The sequence below is a fragment of the Misgurnus anguillicaudatus genome, chromosome 13 (assembly GCF_027580225.2).
Source record: "Misgurnus anguillicaudatus chromosome 13, ASM2758022v2, whole genome shotgun sequence".
NCBI classification, from domain to species: Eukaryota; Metazoa; Chordata; class Actinopteri; order Cypriniformes; family Cobitidae; genus Misgurnus; species Misgurnus anguillicaudatus.
Window position 1 is genome coordinate 26,181,190 of NC_073349.2, and position 27,081 is coordinate 26,208,270.

The window sequence follows — 27,081 nt, forward strand, 5'->3', positions numbered from 1 at the left end:
TATGATTAAATATAATAACAAAATTAACTTTCATAACTAAATTAAACAAAAATAAAAACTTGAATGAACATTTAGCCTAATCCAGGCCTCTACAAGTGTCTGAAAGATAACTCGGATTAAAAAAATTAACAATAAAGCCTAAATGCTGTTAAACACTACATGGACAACAAACTTGACTAATGATCCAACCTCAAATAATTGATGAGTGATGTAAAATTATGTGCAGCCCCTAAATACACTATTAAAGCTACAAATATGTTTTACGTTTTATTAATCGCTTATATTTTATTTAAATGCTCAAAACGCAAAAGTGTAAATGTCAGAAAATGTAAAAAAAAAAGAGGAGGCTCCATTTTCCAACTTTCTTGTTACTTTTATATTGAAAGACCGTTTAAGTTAATTAAAAATGCTAGATATCTTGGACAAGAAAATTTTGCACTAAATTAAACTAGCAGTCGTTTATAAAATGTTATATTGGCCTGAAATATCGTTTGTTCAAGTGATACTATCTATCTATCTATCTATCTATCTATCCATCTATCTATCTATCTATCTATCTATCTATCTATCTATCTATCTATCTATCTATCTATCTATCTTTTCATTTTCATGTAGGTTAAAAATCACAACTAATATACAAATGATTCATCAAGCAAATTCGCCAGCGGGTATAGCTTTTCGAAGTCTCTACATTATAACTAGTTATTGAGCTAGGTGCAAGATCTGAGGCCATTTATGTGCAGAGGGAATTCATCGCTTTTCGCTCATCAATAACTCCTTGGCAGTGAACTATTGGAACGAGTCGAACGCGAGGGGTGAAATGCGGGTCAGGCTGTCTAACTAATATTAAAATGCGTCCGCAACACTAGAACAGGGTCGAGTGGGTGGATGGGGGCGTTTTTAGACTGGTGGGGGTGGACGAAAAACCTATCACATCTGTAGGGTCTAGAAATGAAATCAAATGCAGCAGATAAGGCCAATGAACTGTTTCGTGGCATTTCTTATGCTGAGTTGTGTTGTATCTATGTGTTTGTTTTTGCTATACTTAGGAAAATATACAAATTATTTTTGGTGGGTAGAAAATTTAATTTAAGGAGACAGAATCTTTTATAAGGAAATCACGCTTTTTAAAAAAGATTACTCAAGATTAGTTTAGATTGAAAGTAAAAAATAAATATACTTTTTAAATGTGATTGGTTATTTGCCCCGTATCTGTTGTTCCTGTTTAGATAGCTAAAATGGAGAGAAAAATGCAGCACACTGTCATACGGGTTACCGGGCGGTCATATGGTAATAGGGTGCACAATAAACCCCCGGAACAAAAGAAACTTATTTTTCATCTGTGCTGTCACGTGTCTGCTTTGTGCACAACGTGTTGGTGACTGAATATTCAAGCGGGTGCTCTCAGATGTTCGAGATTTGATATAACGTAATGGTAAAAACATTTCTCTTTTCTTTCTCTGTTGCTCACTTGCTTGCCTCTTACTTTCTCAATTTATTTTACTTCACCCATTGGAGTGTTGAAGGGTGATGCAAAGGTAAAAAGCAAATAAAAAGCTAAACTTAAACGAAATCGAGACAAACTGCATAAAATATGTATCTTAATAAATAATTTAGAGTTGTTTCTTAATGTTGTAAATGTACTGAGAATTTGGGTACATGTGATTTAAGTGCAGATGCGTATATTATTGATTCATTCGATAGATAGATCTTTATAGTAGTCAGAATTTAAATGCATTATAATATTTTTAGTGCTTGTGATGTCTTAGCTGACATGTATTGCCTAAATCTTTTTTTAAAAAATTGAAAAATAAGCTTAATTAAAAATAAGAATAATAGTGAGGGGAATAATTTAACAAACCTGTACTGAAATAATAAATTGCTTTCTTCTGAACGTTTTATAGGTTTTAAATATTAATACCAAAGCAAATATTACTTTGGAAGTAAATCCATTAGTCTTGTGTAAGATAGCAAAGAAGATACTAATTTATACTCTAACCTGACTTACTTTACAAGTTGAATTCTGTCCAATCGAAAAGAGGCCTGTCAGTAGTCGTCTATATGTACCCTGTAGAACCGAATTTGTGTTTAAAACATCAAAATCGCAAATACGTCTCTACAGGAATACATGGGTGACTTAAGAGCCACGAAAGTCAAGTTTGGTTTGTATACGTCTCAGTCAGGTGCACGTGATATGGTCTTGTGCGCTTACGTTGTAAACGATTGATTCAAAGACTTTATATCCTATAAACAATTTATAGTGTCGTTTCACTTTGCTCCTAGACTAATTATAGACAAATAAAAGCGATAAAGAGACAAGTGAAACATGCCCATGGACTCGGAATGTTTATTTTGCGCTTCCATTGCATGTTCTGCAATTTTAAAATAAACCAGTAGGCAAACAAATAAATATTTTTCTGCTTGTTAAGTAGCATGTAGTAATAAAGCGTGGTAATAAATAGCATTGGATTATGTGTTTAAATTAAAATTTGTTGTAGGATATTTGATGCGTTTTCGTTAGTTCTAATTTTGTAATTCTGTATTTTTATTTATTCTTTAAATGTCACGGTTCAAACACTTGTGGTTAACTCTCAAAACAGCACAAGATAACTTTAAAATAACCTAATCTGTTGTGGCATGTTTCAAAAAGATTTGCCCATTGTGTGTATGAGTAAGAGAGAGAGAGAGAGAGAGGAGAGGGAGGGAGGGGGAGAGAGAAAGAGAGAGAGAAAGAGAGAGAGACTTCGCGCACAATGGCGGAAAATTGAAGGTATATTTGCGAAAGCCCTGGTTCCTTATCCGGGGACTCCATCGTCCTATGCCATTGGGCCATTATATCACGTGGTAAAAGTAACTTTACAGGGTTGCTCGCTAGTAGGAGGGCTTTATGGAGCAGAAAAACGACAAAGCTAGAAAAATTATTTTCCACTCCAGAAATTAATGATCATGAGCTCGTATTTGATGGACTCTAACTACATCGATCCGAAATTTCCTCCTTGCGAGGAATATTCGCAAAATAGCTACATTCCCGAACATAGCCCTGAATATTACAGCCGTGCAAGGGACAGTGGCTACCAGCATCACCACCAGGAGTTATACCCTCCGCGGGCGAGCTACCAGGAGCGTCAGTATAACTGTGCAAGCATCCCTGAACCAGATACTCAAAGAGGACATGGACTTCCTCACGCGGGGCACCTGCTCGGAAAAGGGCAATCTGCCTCATGTGAGCCCCCACCGTTACCCCTGTCTCCTGCCACCCCTCCGGCTGCATCCTCCGCCTGCAATCAAGCCACCCCGGAGCATCCCAACAGCTCAGCGTCTGCCAAACAACCAGTAGTGTACCCATGGATGAAGAAAATTCACGTCAGCACCGGTAGGCAACTTGAGCGTATTTCTCTTAAGCACTATAAAGCTCGCCCCTCATCCTAACTCTCTCTCTCTGTCTGCCTCACTCCTTTTACACTCATCCCCTGGCCAGCCTCTGCTACGATAGGATAGAAGCCATTGAAATGGCACAATTGAGGCGGATTTACGACTAGGCATTGGTAATTACACCCACCATAAATTTTATAGCCGAGGTATACTCTGGGCAGTCGTATCACCATGTGGCTTCTCTTGTTATGAGTGTGAGAGAGTGAGGGAGATCTGGGATCAGAGGAAAACTAAGCTTTATAATGTTGCATTAATAATTCATTGCTAAGTCCAAAGTGATTTTAGCCTTATTATAGAAAGCTGCATAAGTTTAAGATATTTTTAACACACCCTCATCCCGCTCTGTCGCCACCATTTCTCAGTTAAAGACACGCTTGTTTACCCTATCCTTCCTTCGCTGCTTCTTTTCTTTTCTATTCTTTCTTTCCCTTCTTCCTTCTCCTCTATCCAGTGAACTCTAGTTACAATGGAGCGGAACCCAAGCGGTCTAGAACTGCTTACACTCGCCAGCAAGTCTTAGAATTGGAGAAGGAATTCCACTATAATCGGTACTTAACAAGGCGAAGACGTATCGAGATTGCTCATTCCTTGGTCCTCTCGGAGAGGCAAATCAAAATTTGGTTTCAAAACCGGAGGATGAAGTGGAAAAAAGACCATAGGCTGCCAAACACCAAAGTCAGATCCTCGTCCTCATCGGGCATTTCCTCCGGGTCCAACACAAGCTCAACGGCGGGCGTTGTGGCGGCAGCTTCCACCAACAGCATGTCAGCATCTGAGGATCTCTCCGGAACCGAGCGTGGCGAGGATATTACAAGGTTATAAGAGAACTATTTGAAGGAGAGAAAGGAAGATCGAAATGACTGACTATTTATAAAATATAATATATTTTGTTTTCGTAGGTATCTTGTGCGTAAAGGGGATTCCTTTAAGTCCACAGTTATATAAAATGCATGTTATATAGCATGGATTACTGAGAATACCTATGGATCATTTTTTTACGCGAAACAGGGTTTAATTTATCCAAAACTGAATGTTTTTGTTCGTTTTTTTTTTTTTTAGTTTTTTTTCTCAGGAGAAATGTTTTGGGCGAAACAGGTTATGGACATGTATTTAAATGTTATATTTGTGGGCCTTTCTTTGCCCATCTGCCAAGGTGAAGTGCACAACTTATCTATTTATTTCTCACTCGAAAGAGGTGGTACGTTTTTTTGTACTGTAAATTTAAAAAACTATCGTGGGTATCGATAGATCCTAAACGTCTTTGTTTCATTTAAAAGTAAAACATGCTGTTGGTTATCTGTCGAAAGATAAAGAGTTTAAATTATCATTTAGTTTTGTTGTGATGGCGTTGTGTTTAGGCTATTAACAGCAGATTGTTGTAAATGCAATAAAACCAGTTTAGTGTATTTGTGCTAATTATATTGGTCAATAAAACGTAAGTGTCTATTAGTTTTATCTAGACTTGGGTGAATTTTATTAATGGGCAATTCCAGATAAATATCCGTGCATAAACATCGACGTGTTTTATTTATCATTTTCGACAGGGGAGGCAGAGACAGCATTTTACTAGTCAGCATTTGTAGGCCCAAAAGTACATTTGCATTGTCTCTATTTTTAAAAGCAATATAAGCACCAGTGGGCTTGGGCTTTGTTTTAAAGCGCTCTTTGTTAGGAAAAATTAATTAGTCATTTTATTTTTGGTAAACATTCTCTAATATCTCCAACGCAGTTTCTCATATCTGAGCACTCCATTAAATGATGTTGTGTACCCTTCACTTTCTCGCGCATTCGATCAACGTGGCATGTAATTCGGGCCTTTTCAGCGGGGACCTTATCGCTCTTCATTCCGGAGGATGGTTTCCTGTTCATTACTGATTTCAACATGGCTGCAAATGTCTCTAAAAATCAATTCCAGTATTTAAAAAATAACCAACAGTCTTCAGTCCAGAGATGCACTGCTTCTATTTCTTTCTACGTTTCTTTCTACAATCTCAACTTTAACATGCACGCTCTTAAACTAATAAACTAATTCTCAAAACACTAATACCCCAACAGATTCATTTGTGTTTAATAGCATAACTGTTTTCGAACATATTTAACACGTGTAAATATGTTAAAACGTTTAATGTGTATTATGAATTTCCTGTGAAACAAAATTAAAATGTGATATTCTGGAGAATTTTAGGGTCTTAATGACGTGTTAAAAATGTTATGATGGTCATGCTGAGTTTAAATTACTTTATAAATAAATGAAGATTTTCATAATAGGTTTTTGTAATTCGTTATTATGTAAAAGGAAAGCTAATTAATCTCGTTAGATTAATTTACAATTTGACGCGAATTGCGACACACTTATTTAATACTAAACAAAGCTGCAAAATACGTTTAAATGTTTATGAAAGACCCAAGTTTTTATGGTTTTGTAAATCTAATTTTTCAGTTAAGTCCATATTGGTATAAAAAATAAGGCAACGTGGATTCCATTGAATATTCTCTCAGTACATGTGTGCATCTGAAAGTTCTGTTTCATTACTTCCTGGAGAGTCATGTTGTTGTTTGTTTTTAAAAAGTGGCGCTAGATCCTGCTGAAAGTAACGTCATCGCCAAATCAGACATTACGAGCTAGATATACTGGTCCATAATCTTCATAATGTGGCCCTGCTACTTACATACGGCATGGAGGTGACGCTCTTTTGTGAATGTTTGGCCTTAATGACATTCGATCCCACATGCAAACCGCTTTTAATTCTCCATCACGATTGTGACGTTTATGCATTTATGAATCTTGAATTCTCTATAAAATATTTACAACACGTTAGCCTTTGATACAAATTCTACAAAAAGGATGTAAAGAAAATAAGGAATGTGTTTGATTAATTGTAATTCGGCCTGACTTGAATGAAGATTACACAACGGCTTGCTAAGTGGGGGGCTGAGAGCTACAAAGGAGTGAGTCATTTTAGACCATCAATCAAGTGAAGCCGCAATAGTCAATTGTACTTCTAATGTATTAAGTTGTAAATGCACAAAATTGCGCACAAAAGAGTAACTCCAAAATATGTTTCAGTTGATAGTTTGTCCAAACCTAAATGAGAAGAAAGGCAATGGCCATCACCTAAGCTTGGCCATGACTTTGGAAAGACACTTGAAAAGAGGTGCACAACCGCACTCAGAGGCCATTATGTGACTCAAGAGCGGAGAGAAATGAATGTGTACGCCTAAATCGTATAGCATCCCGGCAGTCTCTTTCGATATGCTGTCGCCTCCATGTCGTGCGACTGAAAAGATACTTTATTGAAGTTTGTGGCAACTGAGAGAAGTCGAGTTCAATTTGGGGACACATTTTCTGTCCCATTAGTTTCATTTCAGCCGGGTCGACCGACCTTTCCCACCCAGTGACCCCACTGGCTCTCTGAACGTGTACCTTCTGTGTGCACCCACATAGGCTTGCCAGGGTTCCACCAGTGCTCCTGCTTTCATTGTGGGTTTTGGTTATATTGATGTGCCAATAGAAGAAGGACATCTGTATGTGTTTTTCCTTTGTTACTTTGCACCGTATGACCTAGGACAAGGGTCTTCTGTACAGACATGCTAACTTACTTTAGGGGGAATCATTTTTGATAACATTTCACCTAACCTAACTTTTCACTTAACAGGTAAGGTAAGTAGCTACACGAGCAGATTATTTAAATATTTATTTATGGCCACTTTAAATAGGACATTTTTATTTTAGCAATTTATTTTACATTCATAAAGCACACAAACTGTTGTTGAGGATACAGAATGCACGCCCAGGACGTCATCGCACGCACACAGTTATATGGCTGCTTTCCAGCCAATAAACTTTCTTTTAAGTTTCATCCCTGCAAGTTAATGTTAATCTCATGGCAATTCATACGTATTTTACGAGGTGGCTAATTTGTACGATCACATTCATACATGTTTGTATTGTTTGCTTTTGCCTCTGTGACGTTGGCTTTGGGGGTGGAGTTTCGTTATCGTTTTTTTATGATTCGCTTCGTACGAATTCATACGAATTGGCCAACTCGTTAAAACACGCATGTGTCCAAGTAAAGAGTTATGTATAAGTTACATTTAGAAGCACACAACACAGTAAACAGTGAAATGGTTACAAATGCATTTTTTTAAGCAGAAAATGTTTTATTCAGTCATAATTCAGCAAATGTTTTACCTAATTAAAATTAATTAATTTAGATCTTATTCCGCGTTGTCTCTCAAAACAGTTTTTGGGTACCTGGCTATTTTAAAAACGCATTTATGTAGAAACAGTGAGACGTGGATATTTGTAACGTGCTTAGTTCTTCAAACATGTTTACGGCGAAATATTAATTGGCTTTCCTGGGTCATTTCTAGGTTCTAGGTTCATGGTTCGGTGCTCTTTTGGGTTTATTTGTCAAACGTAAAAGCAGCAACATGACCTGATATGACAAATACTATTATTAGAGGAATGATAAAAAACATGTTAACTATTTTAAATGACGTCATGTAATCTGGCAGCCTGTTAAAAAGTCTTAAGTGTCTAGTAGCCTATTGCAGCAACATATCGCAAAATATTTAATAACGCATACTGCATTAAAGTTTGGTTTTGACATTTGGTAGGATACTTGGTTTGGTGGATACCTCATAGTTTCTCAAACGCATTTGAAAGCAGTTACGTGAAAAGTACTTTAGTGTTCAAAACATATGTGAGGGTAGGAGGAAAGATTTATTCCAATAACTTAATTTACTCAGGGTGAACAACATGGAGCCAGCTGTTGCGCTAATTCATGTTTCTGGATGAAGTTGCGTATATTATTTAATGATGGTTTTTCCAAAACACGACGATTGTTGGCTAAAACAGATCTTAGGATAAGCGGTAGGGTTAGATTTACATAAAATGACATCCTTACCTAAACAAACTCTAACCCCAACGTCAGGCGACAATTGATTAAAGTTTAGAAAATATAAAAGAATAAGTCTTGTATCTTTTTTTTAAATAAACCAATACTTAAAGTGACAAATACTTAAAGTGACATATAACACAAGCACCACATCTAACCCTAAACCGAAGCGAGAATGGTTTGAAAATAGGACAAAAAAGTTGAGTAACCAATACGTGCCAGTGACACAAACAGAAAAGCGTGACATGCTCACGCTCAAACGCGGCAAAACGTGACATTTTCACGTTGGTCCATACGTGAAATAGTCACGTAATTTCGTGATATAGGGTTGCATACATGTAAGACCAAAAAGCAAACAGGGAGAAAACTAGGAAGAAGAGAAATATCAATGGCTGTGGGACTACAATATTCTCATTGTAGATTGTGTATTAATATAACAAGAGCCACATTTATCACTCATAATTGTGTCCCTAATGGAATTTACTTACGTAAAAACGTAAAAATGCCTGCTACATTATTGATGCTGGACAGCATTGTGTGCTGGCAGTCGTTACCCTAAACACTATATTTGCTAAAGCCCTGTTATAAAGCAAAGAAGGGCACACTGGAGGGGAGGGCTACACTTGAGCTTCCGCATTGGGAACCGTACAGGGAGGTGGGCAATTCTTTACGTTACTAAAGACTGAATGAAGGTTTCCCCCGTCTAAGCAAGTGCAATACAAGTTATGAATACCATAATGCACAACAGTATTTGTTCTTAAGATTTTGACTTGCCTCTGTAGAAGGAAAAGAGCGGGAAGGAAGACCGTCACCTGTCTGCAGAAATAAGACGCTCATTTATCACACGCTATATCAACGTAATTTATTTATGTGTATTTCTTGGTATTAATCACAACGTGAGTACCAAACTCATTATTAAACACTTAATTCAGCTGGCTATTTGAAAATATATAATTCATCAAGTTTTAATGTGCTAAAGTAGCTATGCTTGTCCAAGTATGTAAGACTGTGATCTACTCTAAATGATCAAGAACATTATTTTAATACAACAAATTTAGTTAAGTCCTACGTTATTGTTTGTATCCCTTTTCTGGTGCACACGGTTGCATTAAAATGTCTATGGTGTGCCAATGGTTTCACCAGGAAACTGTGGCGAAAGGAAGCGATTTATCTTTCCTATTTTATCTTGTTATTATCCTACGAATGGCCTTTCATTCTCATTAATCTACAGAGTGGTCTTTAGTTCTCATTAATCAACGACGTTCAAGAGCTTCACAGGTAACGATGCTTTTGACAAACATGCCTTAAAAATAAAACGACATATTTATATCTACTCTTGAGGAAATGGACCTTGTTCCACTCCAACGGCCTTTGTTCCACATCTGATCTTACACAGACCACAACAGGCTTTAGAAGTCACATCAGGCTTTAGGAATGCATAAGGAAAGCATTAGTGACCATGTTTTGGTCACTGACATACAAAGTCTGATCAGTCTCTTTAGCTTCGTTACACTTGTAAACTTATTGTGTGAAGTACCCACAAGTTTAAACAATGTGTTTACACAACAATATACAATCGATTAAAGCAAGTGCTATAGTTGTTTCAATTAGGAAAAAATAGTTTAACAATGTATTAAATTAAATACACAGTCTCGTATTTGTGCATCTTGGCATTGACTTTGTGGAGAGTTTTAAAATTGCATGCATTACTCGAGTCCAGGAGACAAATGAAGATGTAACCTTAGGGACATAGGTACTCGTTAATTGAAGAAGCATTGTTTGGAGCTCAGATTCTCGCACAACTATAACATTAAGATATTTGCTGATAAAATAAAGTTTTTAACGAATTAGCTGAAATTCGTTTCAACAAATAATTTGCTTGATTTTGCCCATTTGGTTACCAATTAAAAAATTTCAAGGAATATTTAAGGGAAGCATTTAATTGGAAGTTTGTGCTCAGCCTTTAAACACGAAAAACCTTTGGTTTAGCTGCAAGAGTAAATGTATGCAGCTATTTTAAAATATTTATCTTTTAAAATTAATAAAACCTCTCAGAACAATCGAATTTTCTTATCATTATAAGAAGGAACCATTTATTGTTTTAAGTATGCTGTGAAGTACTCAATACATTCTCATTTTGCCTTTTTATTCGAAAATGCATTTTGTCAACCCTTTTTGTAAGATAAGTGTCTTCTCGAAGCTATTAAGTTAGTGATGAAGGGTCCCAGTTCTTAGCATTGTTACGAGGTCCTCTATGTAAACTGAGCCGTGGTAAACGACTTAAAAGGCACAGAGTTGAATCCAGGGTCACCGTGTATTTTCCAGAAATGCGACAGCCATAAAAGCGTTTATTCGTAAATAAATAAAAACACCACTTTCACAAAAATCATATGCGTCGGTCCTATGTCAGTCTTAAACATTCGTTTTTATATATTTTTTTCAAATTTAACCGAAAACAAAAAGCTTGAACAAGGAAGGGTCTTCTGCATTGGGTTCAACAATCTCCATAATCTTTGTTCTGGTGTTTTGCCCTTTAACCCTTACACTCACTATGACCCCACAAGATATGCATAATGGCTACCTAAACTAAAGCAGGCCGAGAGATGGAATAAACGACATAAAACTGGCAAATGGTTTTATATGTATGTGGTTTTATGTAATATATTATTATATTGTTGGAGAAAATAAGTTTGGTTGGGCCGAGAAATCCCGGTTGACACCGCCCTTAAAGACCAGGACACACCCCCAGGGCTGTCCTCAAATTAAAAATGGTGCTACTTTGTGGATTAATTCATGGGATAAAGAGGGAACTTCAAGGGCGTTTTCATAAGCGAACGGTTACACTAAATTTCTACTGTACGCGAGTTTCCAAAACATGAATATTTACTATAAACACGCTTTAGGCTATGTTCATAAAGTTCTGAAATATCATCGTCGACTTTATGTTAACCCTTTGCGTAACGTGACGGTTACTTTAAAGGTTATTATTGTAAAGCGTATTCATCTATATACACTTTACCAGCCAAAAGTTGGTATGCGTTTGAAGTGTTTCGAGGGTGCAAGCAGGGTCTGTGGTAACATGAAGACGCTGTGAGAGACTGTGACTGATCCAGCAATGACAAGGATATTTAATAAAACAAAGTTCACAGTGTTGCCATGAGTACTGCGGAATGCACAATAGGGAGATGGAGGCTCCGCTTTAGGGACATTCACCAATCATGTTTGCTCTTTGCTCCCCAAAGTGATGACAATAATAGCTATGCTACACAACACTGCGGTAAGAGCGCCCTTGGGTGTCAGAAAGGAAGAGGATGGTGTTGTGGAAAAAGAGAAAGATGGCATGGGAAGACAGCAGCAAGTCATTGAAATATTTTACTCCTGTTCAACCAGCAAACATTTTCCTTCACTGTATTTAAATTGTACTAATTTAGTTATCTGCAACAAGCGATTAACTATTTTAATGGTTGTACAAACTTCCTGGTCGTCAACACAGTCTACATTTTAATTATTTTTGTTTAACAATTTACCAATATTTAATAAAGATCTAATCGTGTTTTAGTAAATAAAAAAAAATAGTTATTTTGCTATAGCACACGACATAATATAACCAGCGAAACATCAACTGTTTTATAGGTGCAATTTTAGGTTTGTCCTGAGGGTGTCTCCTTATACGACAAAAAAAATCTACGACCATTTTTAGGGATTACTACAAATAATATGTAAAATTACTTTCTGTAAGTCATTCTATAATCATCGGTAAAATCATTTATACGATTTATTTAACATTTATAATACTTTTGGCAAACGCCGTTGATCTCCACGCATTACGGAAGTGTGTATAATAACTTTTAGCATCTCGGTTTTTTATGTGTAGTAGGCTACTTTTCTGTGTTTGAGGTAGCCTACATACTCATAGACATACTGGACATAGCTACTAGTTTAGCACTTTTGGACCTGGAAGTTCTACTTCATATTAAGCGATCTACACTTATAAAAGGTGCCACACAATGTCATAAAAAAAACCGTTTTGGCTGTACAGTTACCTTATTTAACATTTGAATAACTTTTCTGTTTTAAAATAAAGGGTTATTGGTTGTGGAAAAAGAGGTTCTTTAGACTATAAATTGAATGGTAAAAATTATTCTTCTATGCCATCGCGTTGAAAAAGCTTTTGTAGTGTACTGATATAGCCTAACGTTAGCTAAACAAGTTCATAACAGTTGACACGCACGTATTTTATGAGTTGGCTAATTCGTAAGAATTCGTACGTAGCGAATCGTTCCACATGTCAAGCTATTATAAAAAACAATGAAACCCCACCCCCTAACGCCGGCGTCGCGGGGGCGGAGGCATATCGTACAAAAACACACGAATGTGGTCGTATACGAATTATACGAAATAAATCTCGTAAACGAATACGTACGAATTGCCATGAGATTGCATTAAAATATATTTTATGCTACACCAGTTATCACTATAAACTTTGCAGTTTAATGACGACTTCATTCCTTTATTCATTAAGCTGTAATGAATGTAGTTTCACTGAATTAACATATCCTATTATGAGTTTGTATATGGCACAAAAAAGTTGTTGTGAGGGGCAATTTGTTTAGAATAGAAAAATAAAAAAACTGTTGTAGATACAGGAAAGGCCTCATGTGAACAGGTGCTTTTAAGTGCGCTCTCTCTTTCTCTCTCTCTCTCTCTCTCTCTCTCGAGTATGGACAAGTAAGTAGGAGGGGAAATTAATGTAAGAGCTGTATGCAGTCCTGTTGTACACATCTCAGCGTGTCCTCATTTAGCACAAACACACAGGCGTCATTGCAGGTCCCATGACAGGTTTGCAACAAATTCAAAGTCTCCCCGAAGTTCTGTAAAATCTCTTTTACTTCTGCACATCTCATGAGACGCTCTTACATGCTGTGTTTACGGATAAATTACATCTCCCAATAATGCAAAAGGGTGCTCTAAAGAAGCTACATGCATATGAAAGTGATGATAGCAGGACACTGAAAAAACTCTATTTTTCAAACTCGACCACTTTATGTATCAGTACTGCAAGTAGATATATTAATATTTAGTGAGTAATATTCAAAGTGGTATAAATTCAGAGCGCCCTGGGGACAGATTCTAGTTGTCACTTTGTACTTTAGTTAATACTTCAATAATGTATTCAGTTACTACTTCCTAATGTATGTATATTTTTGAAAACCAAATTCTGTATAGAAACATACTCAAAAGTCTTTAAACAGCTACTGACCATCTTCAGCGATTTTACTCGGGGAAAATATGTTTATTAAACATACGCTGACTTGTTGTGACAACATGCCCAAAAAGCTAGGGACAATTTGAACAAAACAATGCATCTGTGCAGTTGGACTTTGGACTCAAACCCTACTAAGTACAATCGCCGAAACTTCCCCGTGTGACAACTAACACCGGTCTCCAGTATTCATTTCACACTGGCTGACATACCCTTAAAGCATAAAAGAAAGATTCTCCAGCTTCAACTGAGAAGTTCCCACTGTCACGGTATAGATGTACAATTGTGTATTGAGGCTATTGTCCAGTCCTCCAGGGTGTCTGCAATGTGTCTAAACATATGCGGTCATAAGGAGGTCACTAGACGTGCTGCTGCGTTCTAATGATTAATGTTATTTTTTTCTATAGAGAAATGGCATTCATAGACACAATTCGTACAATACGTTGAGTAAAATAAGCATGTTCACTACCGCAAAATATTATTTGTTTTAGTATACAAAAACTTGGAACATTTTAATAAGTTACGGCAAATAAAAACATTCTGGCTATCACACGCGCTTATGACGTAAAACAACTTAAGCTTAAAAGAAACAAAGAGTAAACATCAATGGCTGTAAAAAAACAACCATTTGTTTTTAGAAATCATAGCTTTTACAGTGTTGAGTAATGTTTGAGGTATACCCACAACCCAAACCATTAATGTTATTTAAATTGTTTAATAAAATGTTATGATTTAGAGATCATATAAACCACAAACTATACTCAACTGTACCCAGCTGTATTTTCAAAATCGAAGCAATTGACATTCTTGACCTAAGTGCCAGATATCATGTTATATATTTCACGTGAGTTTATTAAGTGTTATTAGTTTTAGAAAAACTTGGAAAATCCCTAAAAAGTTTAATTTTATTTCGTTTACAGATTTTTTTTCTCTGTAGAGGCCCATTCCGACAACTAGATTATTAAAATCAAATAGTCTTTTTTGCCCTGTGCTGCTAGCAAATAAATAAATAGATAATCAAACAAACAAATAAGCAGCACATTGCTAATGTTTATTGACGAAAATAATCCATTGCTTGAGCAAAATCAACGAAAAGATATGAAATAATATGAAAAACAAAGTATTAAGGTACTTATAATTTCAGTAAACACACAGACACGAAGTGAAAAGAGGAAAACCAGAATATCATTACCAATGCGGAGTTTTAAAATCACATTGACTCTAAGAACAGCTCAACCCATTAAGTACCAAATGAGGTTTCATCTATCACCAAAAATTTTAGGTTACGTCATAACCCATTGGAATTGCTGGAGAAGGCAACAGGGCAACACTACAGTTGTATGTACGGTCCTTTGTTTCATTTGGATGCTTTTCCAACCTTTTTCCGACCTTCTCGTTTTTAGCCTCTAGAGAGGCTATCTTTGCATGGAATGGCTAAAGTGATGTTTTATCGATGTTTTATGCAGCTGTTTGTGTCAGCAACCACAAGAGCGCAGAAGGCAGGGAGGAATTATAAAAGGGTTGACACCCAGAGCGACCGGCGCGCTTTTGTGAGAGAAAGAAAAATGATTTATTGCCAGCAACGTGGTTCAAACAGAGTTCACTGAGAATTGTAGTGTACCGGTGGAGGCGCTGAGTTATGGTCTTGCTGCGCCACTACATCAAAGATTCCTTTTCAGATTTAGTGAATGGACCCAGAGGCATGAGACAAGGCAACAAACCTTCCTTAATTAGAAAATTCCCAAGATCACCGGCGACTTTCAAGGGTTAGATTTTATTTGGCCCGTTTATATAATATTATTTTTGAAAACGAAAACAATAATAATAATAATAATAATAACCATAATAATGATAATAATTATAATACATAATAATAACAATAGCAATAATAAATATGTAAATAATTGGAAATCTATTTCATTTGCGGTTATGGTATGAGTGCACTTGTATTCCCTGCACACTCGGTGCAGTAATATTTCATGCTAATGGCGCAGCAGCTCGGCAGAATCTGGACTTGTAATATGCATAGTGAATGCTTCTATTTGACAAGGCTTGTGACAGCAATTTACTGAACTCAAAATAACAAATCGTTGTTAAAACAAGATTGATTTTAGCGGTAGAGCCGAAGAGGATAGCCCCATGGCTGATATTCTTCTTTAATAAATAGAATATTAGCGGACTGTTATATCCTGACTAGCTGAAATCGGTGGTCTATTCTAAAAGGAAGACAAGTATTTTTAATTGCAATTCAGTAACGAGTAAACTATATGTTCAGCATGTTGTGGCTGTGTTTTTAAAGTCATTTATATATGTGTCCAGTGTCCAAACTAATCTGTATAGGGGTGAGGGGTGAATAAAATTAAGAGAGTCACTGAACTTGCTAATAGTCTCTCACACGCTTTTCAGCAGCTCTGTGTAATTATGCACCTGTCTTCAACAAAAACTATTCCTCCATAAAAGAAATAGAGAGTTGTTAAGAGGATCAGCTATTATCTTTGCAATGTCGTTAGGTAAGTCGATGACGTGCAGAAATTTCAAACAAGGCACTGTGGAGAGTAAATGAAAGTGGACAAGTCCATGTGTTTTCAGTCCCTGCGCACAATTAATCACAAGTTTGAGACAAGCGTTTGTGGCGCTTTTCAAGGCTTTCAGTGTGCAAGGCCCATTATGTTGGGCCAGATTTCAGTCGCCTTTATAATGGGAAAATTAACTGTTTCGTTGAAAATGCTACAAACAAGCAGCTGTTTAAATTTCGTGATAAAATGTAATCCTCATTGTGTCGATAGGTGTCTGAAAAATAGCCGTCTGTTGTCTGAGTGCTGAATAGTTAATGTTCATTAATGAGCATCATCCTTCCATCAGCTATATGACATCACAAAGCTAAAGACAAAGGCTAATTATGTTGTGAATGCAAAGCTACTTGGTTTTATAATAAATGTAGGCCTATATATAACTTTAAAACAACAAGTTACCAGACCTCAACAAGTTCCTAAAACGTCCTAAAATTCTCTAGTCCAAATTCGGTCTTTTATTGTTGTTGTTTTTCATCTAGATATTGGTCTAAATAGTAGATGAAGTAATTCTCACAACGAAGAATGACCAAAACATTTCTTTGGTTCCTAGTTGGTTTTCGCAGCTGTCCACTGCCAATGAACTGGAAAAGCGCGTTTTTAGCTTTACACCAAGACGTACAACTGATTTTTTTTCGACGTGCATTTTCAGTACAGTAATGATAGTCAAATCCCTTTGTTTGACCGCACCCATTAATTCTATTGATGTAATTTATGTCAAATCAAACCAGCCGAACTCTTACAACACGTTATTAAATGGCTACACAAAATAGTACATTTTCGATGGATCTATTAGTTTTATATTTTTTGTCTTTTCTCAAAAGCGTTATTTATTTTCATCTTACTAGCACATATGTGACGAAAGATAACCATATAGCCTAAACCCTAATATAGGTGTATGGGCTCTGCTGACATATCCTACCCATTGCTAACACATCGGCATGGCCGTTTGCGAAAACAATAAAAAGTAAAAATGTATACATGAAACATTTGCGCTGCGGTTAAAACAATAAAGCGTTACAGGAATGATTATTTAAATTTAAGGGATGTAAGTCAACTACTTTTAAATAGGCTACCTACCACACGAGGACAGAAAAGTTAAGTCTTTCAAGGTTTCGAACATATTCATTATAAAATATTACCACGAAAACAATTAACGTCTGTATCCTGCAATCCACTGGAAAATCTAAGAAGACCCGATTCCAGACATGCACGTCTTTTCTCTCAGTCTAAATACTCTGTCTCTGCCTCCCTCCCACCATATCTGCTCTCTGAACTCTGCCAACAACACCGTAATGGGCTAAACTCTGAGCCCTGTTCATTTCTTCTCGTTTGTCCGCAGAAAAAGCGACCGAAATTGCAAAATAGTTGAAGAATGCTGATGGAAACGATCTCCTCGTTTGGTCGCTTTCAAGCACTTTACAACTCGGGCAGTGAGTGCGCGAGGCTATTGGAGGATGGCATCACGTGACCACGTTGTTTACCTTTTCTGGCAAACAATTAAAGACGCGCGTGAGTGTACTTTTTGTCATTCTTACACCTTGTGTGATCGATTATCCAATCCGTGTGATCAGAACCACTATGGAAATGGACAAACATCACGTTAACAACTTCTTGCATAAGATACGTTTCAATAAATCTCATCTTTGTTTTATGGAGCATCACTTCCCTCCTTGTGTTCCTCAGGAGAGCAGTTCTGCAAGGACACAGCCTGACGAAGCAAACAAGCATTCAGCACTACAGTATGAAGGCGGATTGTGGAAACAACTTTCACGCCGGTGTTCCGTGTCCGCCTTTGACGTCAGCCACCCTGCGAATGAAACACCTATGACGAAATACGTGGAGCAGGCGGACGCTGAGCCTTTTATGTCCAGTACTACAGAAAAAGACAAGAGCAACATGCTGTCAACTTCCTGCTCTTTAACCAAAAGGTTTTACCCTTGGATGAGACAACCAACCATAAACTTGAGATCCAATCAAGTCAGGGAATCAGGTGAGAGATTATTTTGGGTTAAATGAGATATATTGATTTGAATGACTTGGAAATACCTACTTTATCTGATCAGTCAGTCATATTTTAATCGATAATGAATAACAGCTGTGTCAAATTTGGTTTGGATGTCAATGTGATTTGTGACTATTATGTCAATGTCTAACATCACTGAGAACCACATAGTTCTAAATTAATTATCAATGATTTTTCTTCCCCCTTTAATAGAAAATTAGTAGGTAAAATTTCAATTTCACTAATATAGGCATCCTTTTATAACAGTACACCCAAAGTAGCATGCAATGTGTCTTCCAACACTTATCTTAAAGTTGCTTTCCGATCAATTAAAATATTATCAATAAGTATATTGTTAACAAAGATGTCAATTATTTATATATATATAATAAATAAATAAATAAATAATGTACATCTTTGTTAACAATATAGCCTACATATTGATAATATTTCCAGCTTTATATAAAGTCAAGAACACGTAAAAAGTAATATTTTCAGTTGTTCTCTTTATTAAGTTTAAATTTTTTGCTAAAGAGAGAAATAATAAAAAAGCCAGCAGGATGCAATTGAATATTGTCTAAGGCTAAGCTTTTCTGGGTCACACAGATACTTCTGCTTTACAAAATGCCACATTCTTACATTAACATTAGAAAGTAAGTTTACCAAAAAATACACAAGTAGTATTCTATGGTGATGCACCAGTGCAGTGAATACCAGTGGAAAAATACTGCCATGGTACACTTTTAGAAAAAGATACAAACGCTGTCACTGGGATGGCACCCTTTATAAAGTACACCCGTGTACCTAAAGAGTGTATAATGGTACCAAATGGTACATATTAGGAAATTTTTAAAGGGTACAGTTTTTTGAGTGTAGATATATGCATATGAGATTTGAACCCAATATTATATGTACAGTAATACAAGCACTTGACCAATTCAAGTGTCCACTTGACAACTTTGTTAATAATTAGGACAATGGATGAAAAATAGTCCACACACAATTCATTAAGAATCCAACCACAGTGCAAATGATAAGAAATGGATAATTAACGCAGTGATTAGTCTATCAACAGTGGTCCTCCCACAGACAGTGTGCTGTATTCTCACTCTACTGACTTATCACTAGGGGTTTAAACTTGCAGCTGAGCATATTCAACAATGTCATGCTACATTTTCTCCAGCATAGGTTAGACAACAGAAAGATTTGCTCTGGTATCATCCTATATACATTACTAGTTGTTTCTATTTTATTTCAATCTAAAGCATAAGAGTTCTGAGCCTAGGATATGGAGAACATCAACTCGGTCTGTGTTTGACAAACATCATGCTGTATTTCTACAGTTACTTCTTTCTCTATGTTTCAGGTCATTCCAGAGGCGCAGAATGTTCCTCAAAGACAGAAGTATGGGACGGCACTTGTTCAAGTAAACGGCCACGGGCATCTTTCTCCTCCACCCAGCTGCTGGAACTTGAGAAAGAGTTTCATTTCAACGCGTACCTCCGCCGGCCACGGAGGCTTGAATTGGCGGCACTTTTAAAGCTCACTGATCGACAGATAAAAATCTGGTTTCAAAATCGTCGCATGAAGTATAAGAAAGATTACAAGGAAAGGCTAAAGGCAAAGTTGTCCTCCTCACGGGACACCAGAAACCAGCTTTCTGCAATGAATGGCACAGTAGTGGATGCTCCATCGTCGAAGTTCCAGAACCTCTATGCGAGACCACCAGTGTTCATCATGAACTATACTCAGAGCTCTTAATGAAACTATAACTACCTAGGGACTTATTTCTGCTTTCAGACTTCAGCTGAACCTCTCTTGGGTAAAGACAGTTGTTCCTAATACAGCATTAAATTATATTAGACTCACTCAGGACAATGACATGTGTTAAACGTCAACAATGGAAAGTCTTTCACACCTTGCTTTCTGTATGAACATTAAAATGGCAAACTTTTACTACATCACATAAATACATGTTCTCTCATTGGTCATTCCACCCAACATAACTCTCACTAAAATCATGCTCATATTAAACAAAAGCCAGGATTCATTTTTGATTCAAAAGATAAGTTTACTTGAAAGTTCATTCTGAACCATGATTACATGTTATCAGCCTGTACGTGGTAAATCGTTTGGATTCCACTGTGTATAAACTGCTACAATAATATCTCTGCAAAGCTGTAAGATTTATTGCACATGGATGCGAGCCCTCTTGTATAAGTTTATCTCCTGGGCACAGAAAATACGATTTTGAAAGGGCATTCATGGTTGTGAATGGCCATTAACGCGGGGTAAAATTTCTCTCAACTTTTGTAAGTGCACAACTTATTTTTATTACCCCCAAAATGATTATGCTATTTTTTCCCAGGGCATGCACTGAAGTTCCTCTCTTAAGAGAATGTTGTTGATTTTTATGGCCAGAAATGTTTAAATATTCAAACCACACCAAGCCTGAACTCATGGAAATTCATAACTATTTTATGAAGTGGTTAATTTCGTATGAAACCTGACAGTTTGAATCTTATTAAAACGCATGATTATTAGAAAAAGCAATCATGAAGCACTACCACCAGTGTAAACTTACACTTCAAAAAGTGAAAAGTTGGATCAACTTAAAAAAAAACACTTTAATTGGTAACACCTAGTGATGCACCGATGTATCGGCCGCCGATATTAATCGGCCGATATTTGATGAATTTGAAACCATCGGCATATCGGCAATAGCACGAGAAAGGCCGATACCGATTGTTTATTAATTAACTGCATAAAGAAATCCATTATATGTAAAAAATGAGTTAATGTTGTTAATAAAATAAATGCTGAATAGCTAAAACCACCTTTGAAGGTTGTCATGCTGTCTTATTATATTTGTTTTAGCTTAATTTGTGCCTCTCTTATTATGTTGGTCAGTTGAATGTTAATTAGATCCAATCCATGTTCAGTAAAAATAATTTGATGCAGAAATAAACTAGCTAATAGACCAACTGTATAGTATTGTATACGAGTGTTTAATATCGGTATCGGTCAGAAGTTGTCTGTTTAATTCGGTATCGGCCCAAAAAAATCCTATCGTGCATCCCTAGTAACACCTAAAAAGTTTTTTCAACTTAAATGTTTCACCTAAAGCGAAATTAAAGTCAAAATGTAACTTAATTTTTAGGTGTTACCAATTTTTTTTAATTGATCCAAGCATTTACAGTGTAATGTCACCAATGCAATCTCATGGCAATTCGTACATATCTCGTAAGGTACGTACGAATTTGCATAACCATATTCGTACGTTTTTGTATGATTTGCTTTCCCCCCAGTGACGTTGGGTTAGAATTATTGTTTTATTTTAATAATCCTGCGTTTTTATACGATTCACTTTGTACGAATTAACCAACTAGTAAATGCATAAGATTTCCCTTGAGTTCAGACTGATTGTCACTGGTGTAAAAGCAGATCATACTAAAATGTTTCTATAAGATCTAACAAATTTATTTGAATTAGACACTTTTTAAAATAATTACGCAATTATGAGATCATTTCCCTGATTATTGTTTGATGGTTCTCTGATGATTCTGATTTTGACCTTAACATGACTCCTGTTATTGTCTATTGTTGAAAGTACTGTTCATCTAAACCTAAATTTATATGGGCTGTTAAACTGACAAATGAGATGATCACTCCACAGGATTTCACAATGATATATCAATGTCAGAATGCACAGTATCTTTGCATTTACAATAAGTATTGACTGGATTTTTTTCATTTGTGTGTTTACATATGTGCACACAAAAGTATGGGCAAGTCGGAATGTAATTAAAAAATGTATCCAACGATTTCAAGAAATGATCAGAATTGTAATGTAATTTGTCCATAACTGATTAAAAGCATGCGTTTTAATCTGAACACTGGTTGTGGCTATTTGAAGCTCTCTGTCAATAAAAGTGAATGTTATGCATGTAAATGATTTGCCACAATGTTATCATTCTTTATTGGTTTGCAAAGAGCAACCTTGTGTTACCTTCACAACAACTTTGAGTGAATCTCTATTTAGCTATAAAGTGAATCTCTAGTTTTAACTTTGATACTTTCTGCATTAAGCAATACTGTACTTTATATTCTTAAAACATAGCTTTACATATATGCCTTCCTCCGCCCCCGCCTACCAACCTCACAACATTAATCATTTAGACAAGCCGCTCTCTCCGTCTCTCTCTCTCTCTCTCTCTCTCTCTCCCAAGCAGCTTCACGAGCGCTCAACCCGCTGGGCGTAATGACAGGCAGAGCACTTCTCTTCCAACCTTCCAACACATCCTTCTTCAATATGGGAGCTGAAGCTCAACCAGATAGAACAGATTTGGTTTTCTTCTTTCTTAAAAAGACAGCATATTCTTACATGTTAGCAGAATTGTGCTACAGCCGCGTTATCGGTGAAGAGGCAACGCTTGTGGGCGCCGCCCCTGGCACGGTGGGCGATGACTCATTTTGATTAATTATGTTTAATTAGGGTGTCGTCGTGTGTCATTTTATAACCAAGCAAGGAACAGCAAAAATTTCCCTTTTCAAAAATATTACCTTCAGCTAAAATTTAAACTAATTAAGCAATTTGAATCTCAGTGATTCTGGGTAAATCAATCTATACCCAGTGTATAATTGGTAACCTAACTGATTTAAACACTGATCACCACAATTACAAGATAAATCATTGGACTAATTGTTGAAATTCTTAGTTTTATCCTATAGTTGTTTTTTGGATACAGATCATAATTTCATCTGATTAAAGGAATGATTGATACAGTAATGATGAATTGGAGGAGCTTCGAACCAAAAAATAAATGATAACAAAATATACTGATAAAATTATAAGATAAGCTTGTAAATGTAGCTTTATTCCAGTGGCCAAGAAAGAATGAAACTCTGTGCTGCGCTGCTGAATTTACCATCCATCACTGCATGGCAATGCTCCATATGGAAAATAGGTGCTGGCCTCCCGGTGGCCCCTGAGAGCGACTTAATGGAATGCTGAGTGCTTTTCTGTATTTAAACTGTATGTAACCTAGACTATAAGCATGGTTAAAAAGAATACAAAACAGGCACTACAAGAAAAGAGTAGAGTTTAAATGCTTAGTACTCTATGTCTTTAAAGATATATACACATGCACAGTAGGCTACATGAACATGAATATACATATAAATATTCATACAAGCACTCTAATAATGCTGGGTTATTTTCAAACTCAGCGTTGGGTCAAAAGGGTTGGATTTAAATTTTTATATTTATAGGATTAGTCCATTTTCTTAAAAAAAAATCCAGATAATTTACTCACCACCATGTCATCCAAAATGTTGATGTCTTTTTTTTTTAGGAAAACATTCCAGGATTTTTCTCATTTTAATGGACTTTAATGGACCCCAACACTTAACAGTTTTAATGCAGTTTAAAATTGCAGTTTCAAAGGACTCTAAACGATCTCAAACGAGGAATAAGGGTCTTATATAGCGAAACAATTGTTATTTTTGGCAAGCAAATTAAATATGCACTTTTAATCCACAACTTCTCTTCTTCCTGCGGCTGTGTGACGAGCCAGCGTGACCTCACGTAATTGCGTAATGCAGTGGAAAGGTCACGTGTTACATATAGGGCTTATTCGCAAACACCGGAAGTAGCTAACCGCAGCCATATTGTTGACATGACATCTGTCCTGCCCCTAGCCGCACGTAGATTTAAGTTGAGGGGAGCAGTAGCCTGATTTATAGTCGTGCGTAAATTCTACGCCGTAGCTACGGCGTAGGCTATCCGTAGCCTGTGCGTAGCCTGACATGCACCTCGCAAAAATTTTAACAGCGCGTCAGCTCTACGCGGACCGCAAGCGCTGTGATTGGTCCACCAGAACCCCTCCCGTCATAGGTATTTCCGTTTGCGACATTGAAAACAAAGATGAGCCAAGTTGAGGAGTGATTTAACTCAAACTGTAACAAAAGTCGCTGTTTATTTGCTTCCATCATTGCTGGTCTTCTCAAATCATACACAACAAGTTGCTGTTTCTTCTTCATTTAGTGTTAACTTGCCAAGCTTCTTCTTCTCTGATGGTAGCGCTGCTACTGTGGGTACACGTGTGGATACTGCCTACCAGCTGTTTGCGTGTTTGTTTGCACGTCGACGAGGAAGACGACGCAAAAGTATAAATGAAAACCGACGCGGAACCTACGCCGTCGCGGCTACGCCGTAGGACCTACGCACGACTATAACGTGCCCTTAATGGCTTCATCTCGTCGGTATCAAGAGAAGTTAAGCTTGATTGGTGTGGACCCAAATAGACCCAATAGCCTTAAGTAAAGATCCGTCCTTATTGCCAGGCATAACTTATCCGGATATTTATAACTATATCGTTCACACAGTATTCGCATACATCATACAACTTAGCACTAAAGAGCCGCTCACGTTATAACGATATAACGTTAACTATAACGATAACTATATTAGCGTCCACATCATCGATAAACAATACGTTTATGCTAGTTCGCTCACGGCACTCGCGCAAATCACTTGCCTTTAATATTGCTTGTAATAAAAACTTTTACAGATGTCCTCCACATGCTGCGTTTCGCGTAACTCTAAACAGTGAATCTTATAGTTTGTGTAATCTCTTAACTTACCTTTTGGCATAACAGTTAGTTAATGTAATATAATAAAAAGCATTACGTAGTCACTTTTCACAGCAACTGCAGGTAATTTTATGTTATAGACCTCAGCAATGAGTTTCACTGTCATTTTAAGTTTTTTTATAGTTATCGTTATAATGTGAACGGCATTTAATTCCCTACCTAGTATCAATGCCAGACCTATTATGTTCATATATTTATTAATACTAATTTAATAACTGTCTCAATTTATAGCAGCTTATTTGAAAGAGCAGTTTCAGCCACTGCTTACAGCTAACCATATGTGATCAAATTATGGGGACAGACTTTGCTGTGACGTTACCTGTGGTAAAATGATGGGGACAGACTTTGCTGTTGGGAGTCTCTCCTTCGCTGGATCAACTCCTTTGTCTCCTTCCTTTCATTTTTTCTGACAGTCGGTATCGCATAAAAACTAATTCCAGCCGTGTATTACACCACACACCATCGCGCTGTTTAAAAAAATTACATCGATAATACCGACGCTGCCTCGCTTGTCAATTGACAGACTGATAGTTCTATGTCAACAATATGGCCGCCGCGAACATTAATGACGTAGATCGAATAACTCCTATATGAAACACACATTTGCGGACCATTTTAAACAATAAACTGACACAAAGACATTAATTAGTATCATTCCTCATACAACAACGTCGGAAAGGTCCTCTTTTTCCACACTTGTAAACACTGGGGCGTAATTTCGCATACGTCATCCGTGACCTCTTTACGTATCACGTGAGGTCACGCTGGCGCGTCACAGGACTGGTGGAAGATGAGACGTTGTGGTTTAAAAGTGCATTTTTTATTTTTCTTGCCAAAAATGACAATCGTTTCGCTAGATAGGACCCTTATGCCTTATGAATCCTTTGAAACTGCAATTAAACTGCATTAAAACTGTTAAGTATTGGGGTCCATTAAAGTCCATTGAAATGAGAAAAATCCTGGAATGTTTTCCTCAAAAAACATAATTTCTTCTCGACTGAACAAAAAAAGACAGCAACATTTTGGATGACATGGTGGTGAGTAAATTATCTGGATTTTTTTAATACTTTAACCTTCTAAGACCTGGATGTCCACATATGTGGACATCACATTTTTTGTTGTTTGCAATAATACATAATTCTGTGTAACTGGAACCTGTTGTACACAAACGTGGACAATTACACTGGTTCATGTTCAAAGAAAAATATTTGGTTATTATATTTATTAGTTCTTCCTAACCCCAAATAGCTGGAAAAACATCTAAAATGCAAGCCAAACCAAAGCTCGGGTCTTAGGAGGTTAATGGGTTAAAACAGCCCAGCATTTTGGGTTGAAACCACTCAGCAAAGGTTAAATTGCAATCCAACGGGTTGGGTTTGTGGTTGAAAATAACCCAGAATCTTTATAATGAATGTAATCCTGTCTGAGAAATCCAAGCTAAAGTCTCAATCTAATGATTAGGAGCATCAAAGTTTGATTTTACTCATTGATTTTACATTCATTTTAATCTTTGACATGACCTTACTCAGTCAATATAAAATATATCAAGATTATATTTGCACACAATGTTCTTTACATGATTTAAGATGGTTCTATGTAGATCACCAAAAATCTTTATCTAGGTTTTTACATATGGATGAACAACACATGGATGAGTGTTGGTGCCAGGAAATCTTCCATCCTGCGGTTCAACTCAAACTCTAATCAAATTCACCTAAACCATCTTATCAACATCCGTGTATTTGTTTGAAAATTACAGGCAGGTGTTAGGACTAAACTCTGCAGGAAGGAAGATATGGAGAAGCAGCACCGAGCATCTCTAAATTAATATAACAAGAGAGAAACTCAGTTAGGAAAGCTCAGAGGGGCTCACACGCATGGTAAGCATCTAATCCGTGCTGCTATGAAGTGAAGCGCTGCAAACAGACGAAACACTAAGCAGCATCAGACCTAGTTTTTATAATAGACTTCCTGTGCAGACTAGGCAGTGTTTCCATGACGCAGCCGAAGGAGGTCTGTAATACCTGCGAAAAGCTACCCGTGTTCCCATTCATCTCAATGACAGTTGCTCTGCTGGTGCAGGACCCACTGAAAGCACACAGTTTTCAAGTGGGCTCTGCGAGCAAAACCGGCAATCGCTTGAGCTGTGAATGCCACGTGACATCGCTCTGGATCTGCAGGAAAATTACATAACATAAATAAGAACCCAAGGAGCGGCGAGCTACGAGGAAGGCGGCAGACTTCAGCAGATGCGAT

At 36.8% G+C, this 27,081-nt stretch overlaps 2 protein-coding genes and 1 long non-coding RNA gene across 5 annotated transcripts in view; 2 read left to right on the top strand and 1 right to left on the bottom strand.

Annotated features, from left to right (window-relative positions):
* Positions 1-22,123, top strand: part of hoxc3a (homeobox C3a) — a 41,015-nt gene extending 18,892 nt beyond the window's left edge. Inside the window, exons 2-3 of the mRNA XM_055187461.2 lie at positions 17,853-18,159; positions 19,538-22,123. Of these exons, the coding sequence (XP_055043436.2) occupies positions 17,853-18,159; positions 19,538-19,932 (702 nt within the window). The 3' untranslated portion in view covers positions 19,933-22,123. The remainder of the gene's footprint in view (positions 1-17,852; positions 18,160-19,537) is intronic.
* The window catches only part of LOC129430334 (uncharacterized), a 113,840-nt gene that overhangs the window by 15,907 nt on the left and 70,852 nt on the right, over positions 1-27,081 (bottom strand). The window lies entirely within an intron of this gene.
* hoxc4a (homeobox C4a) lies at positions 2,094-4,887 on the top strand. Its single transcript, XM_055187463.2, has 2 exons — positions 2,094-3,373; positions 3,884-4,887. Exons 1-2 carry the CDS (start codon positions 2,941-2,943, stop codon positions 4,252-4,254), a joined length of 804 nt encoding a protein of 267 aa, XP_055043438.1. The 5' UTR covers positions 2,094-2,940; the 3' UTR covers positions 4,255-4,887.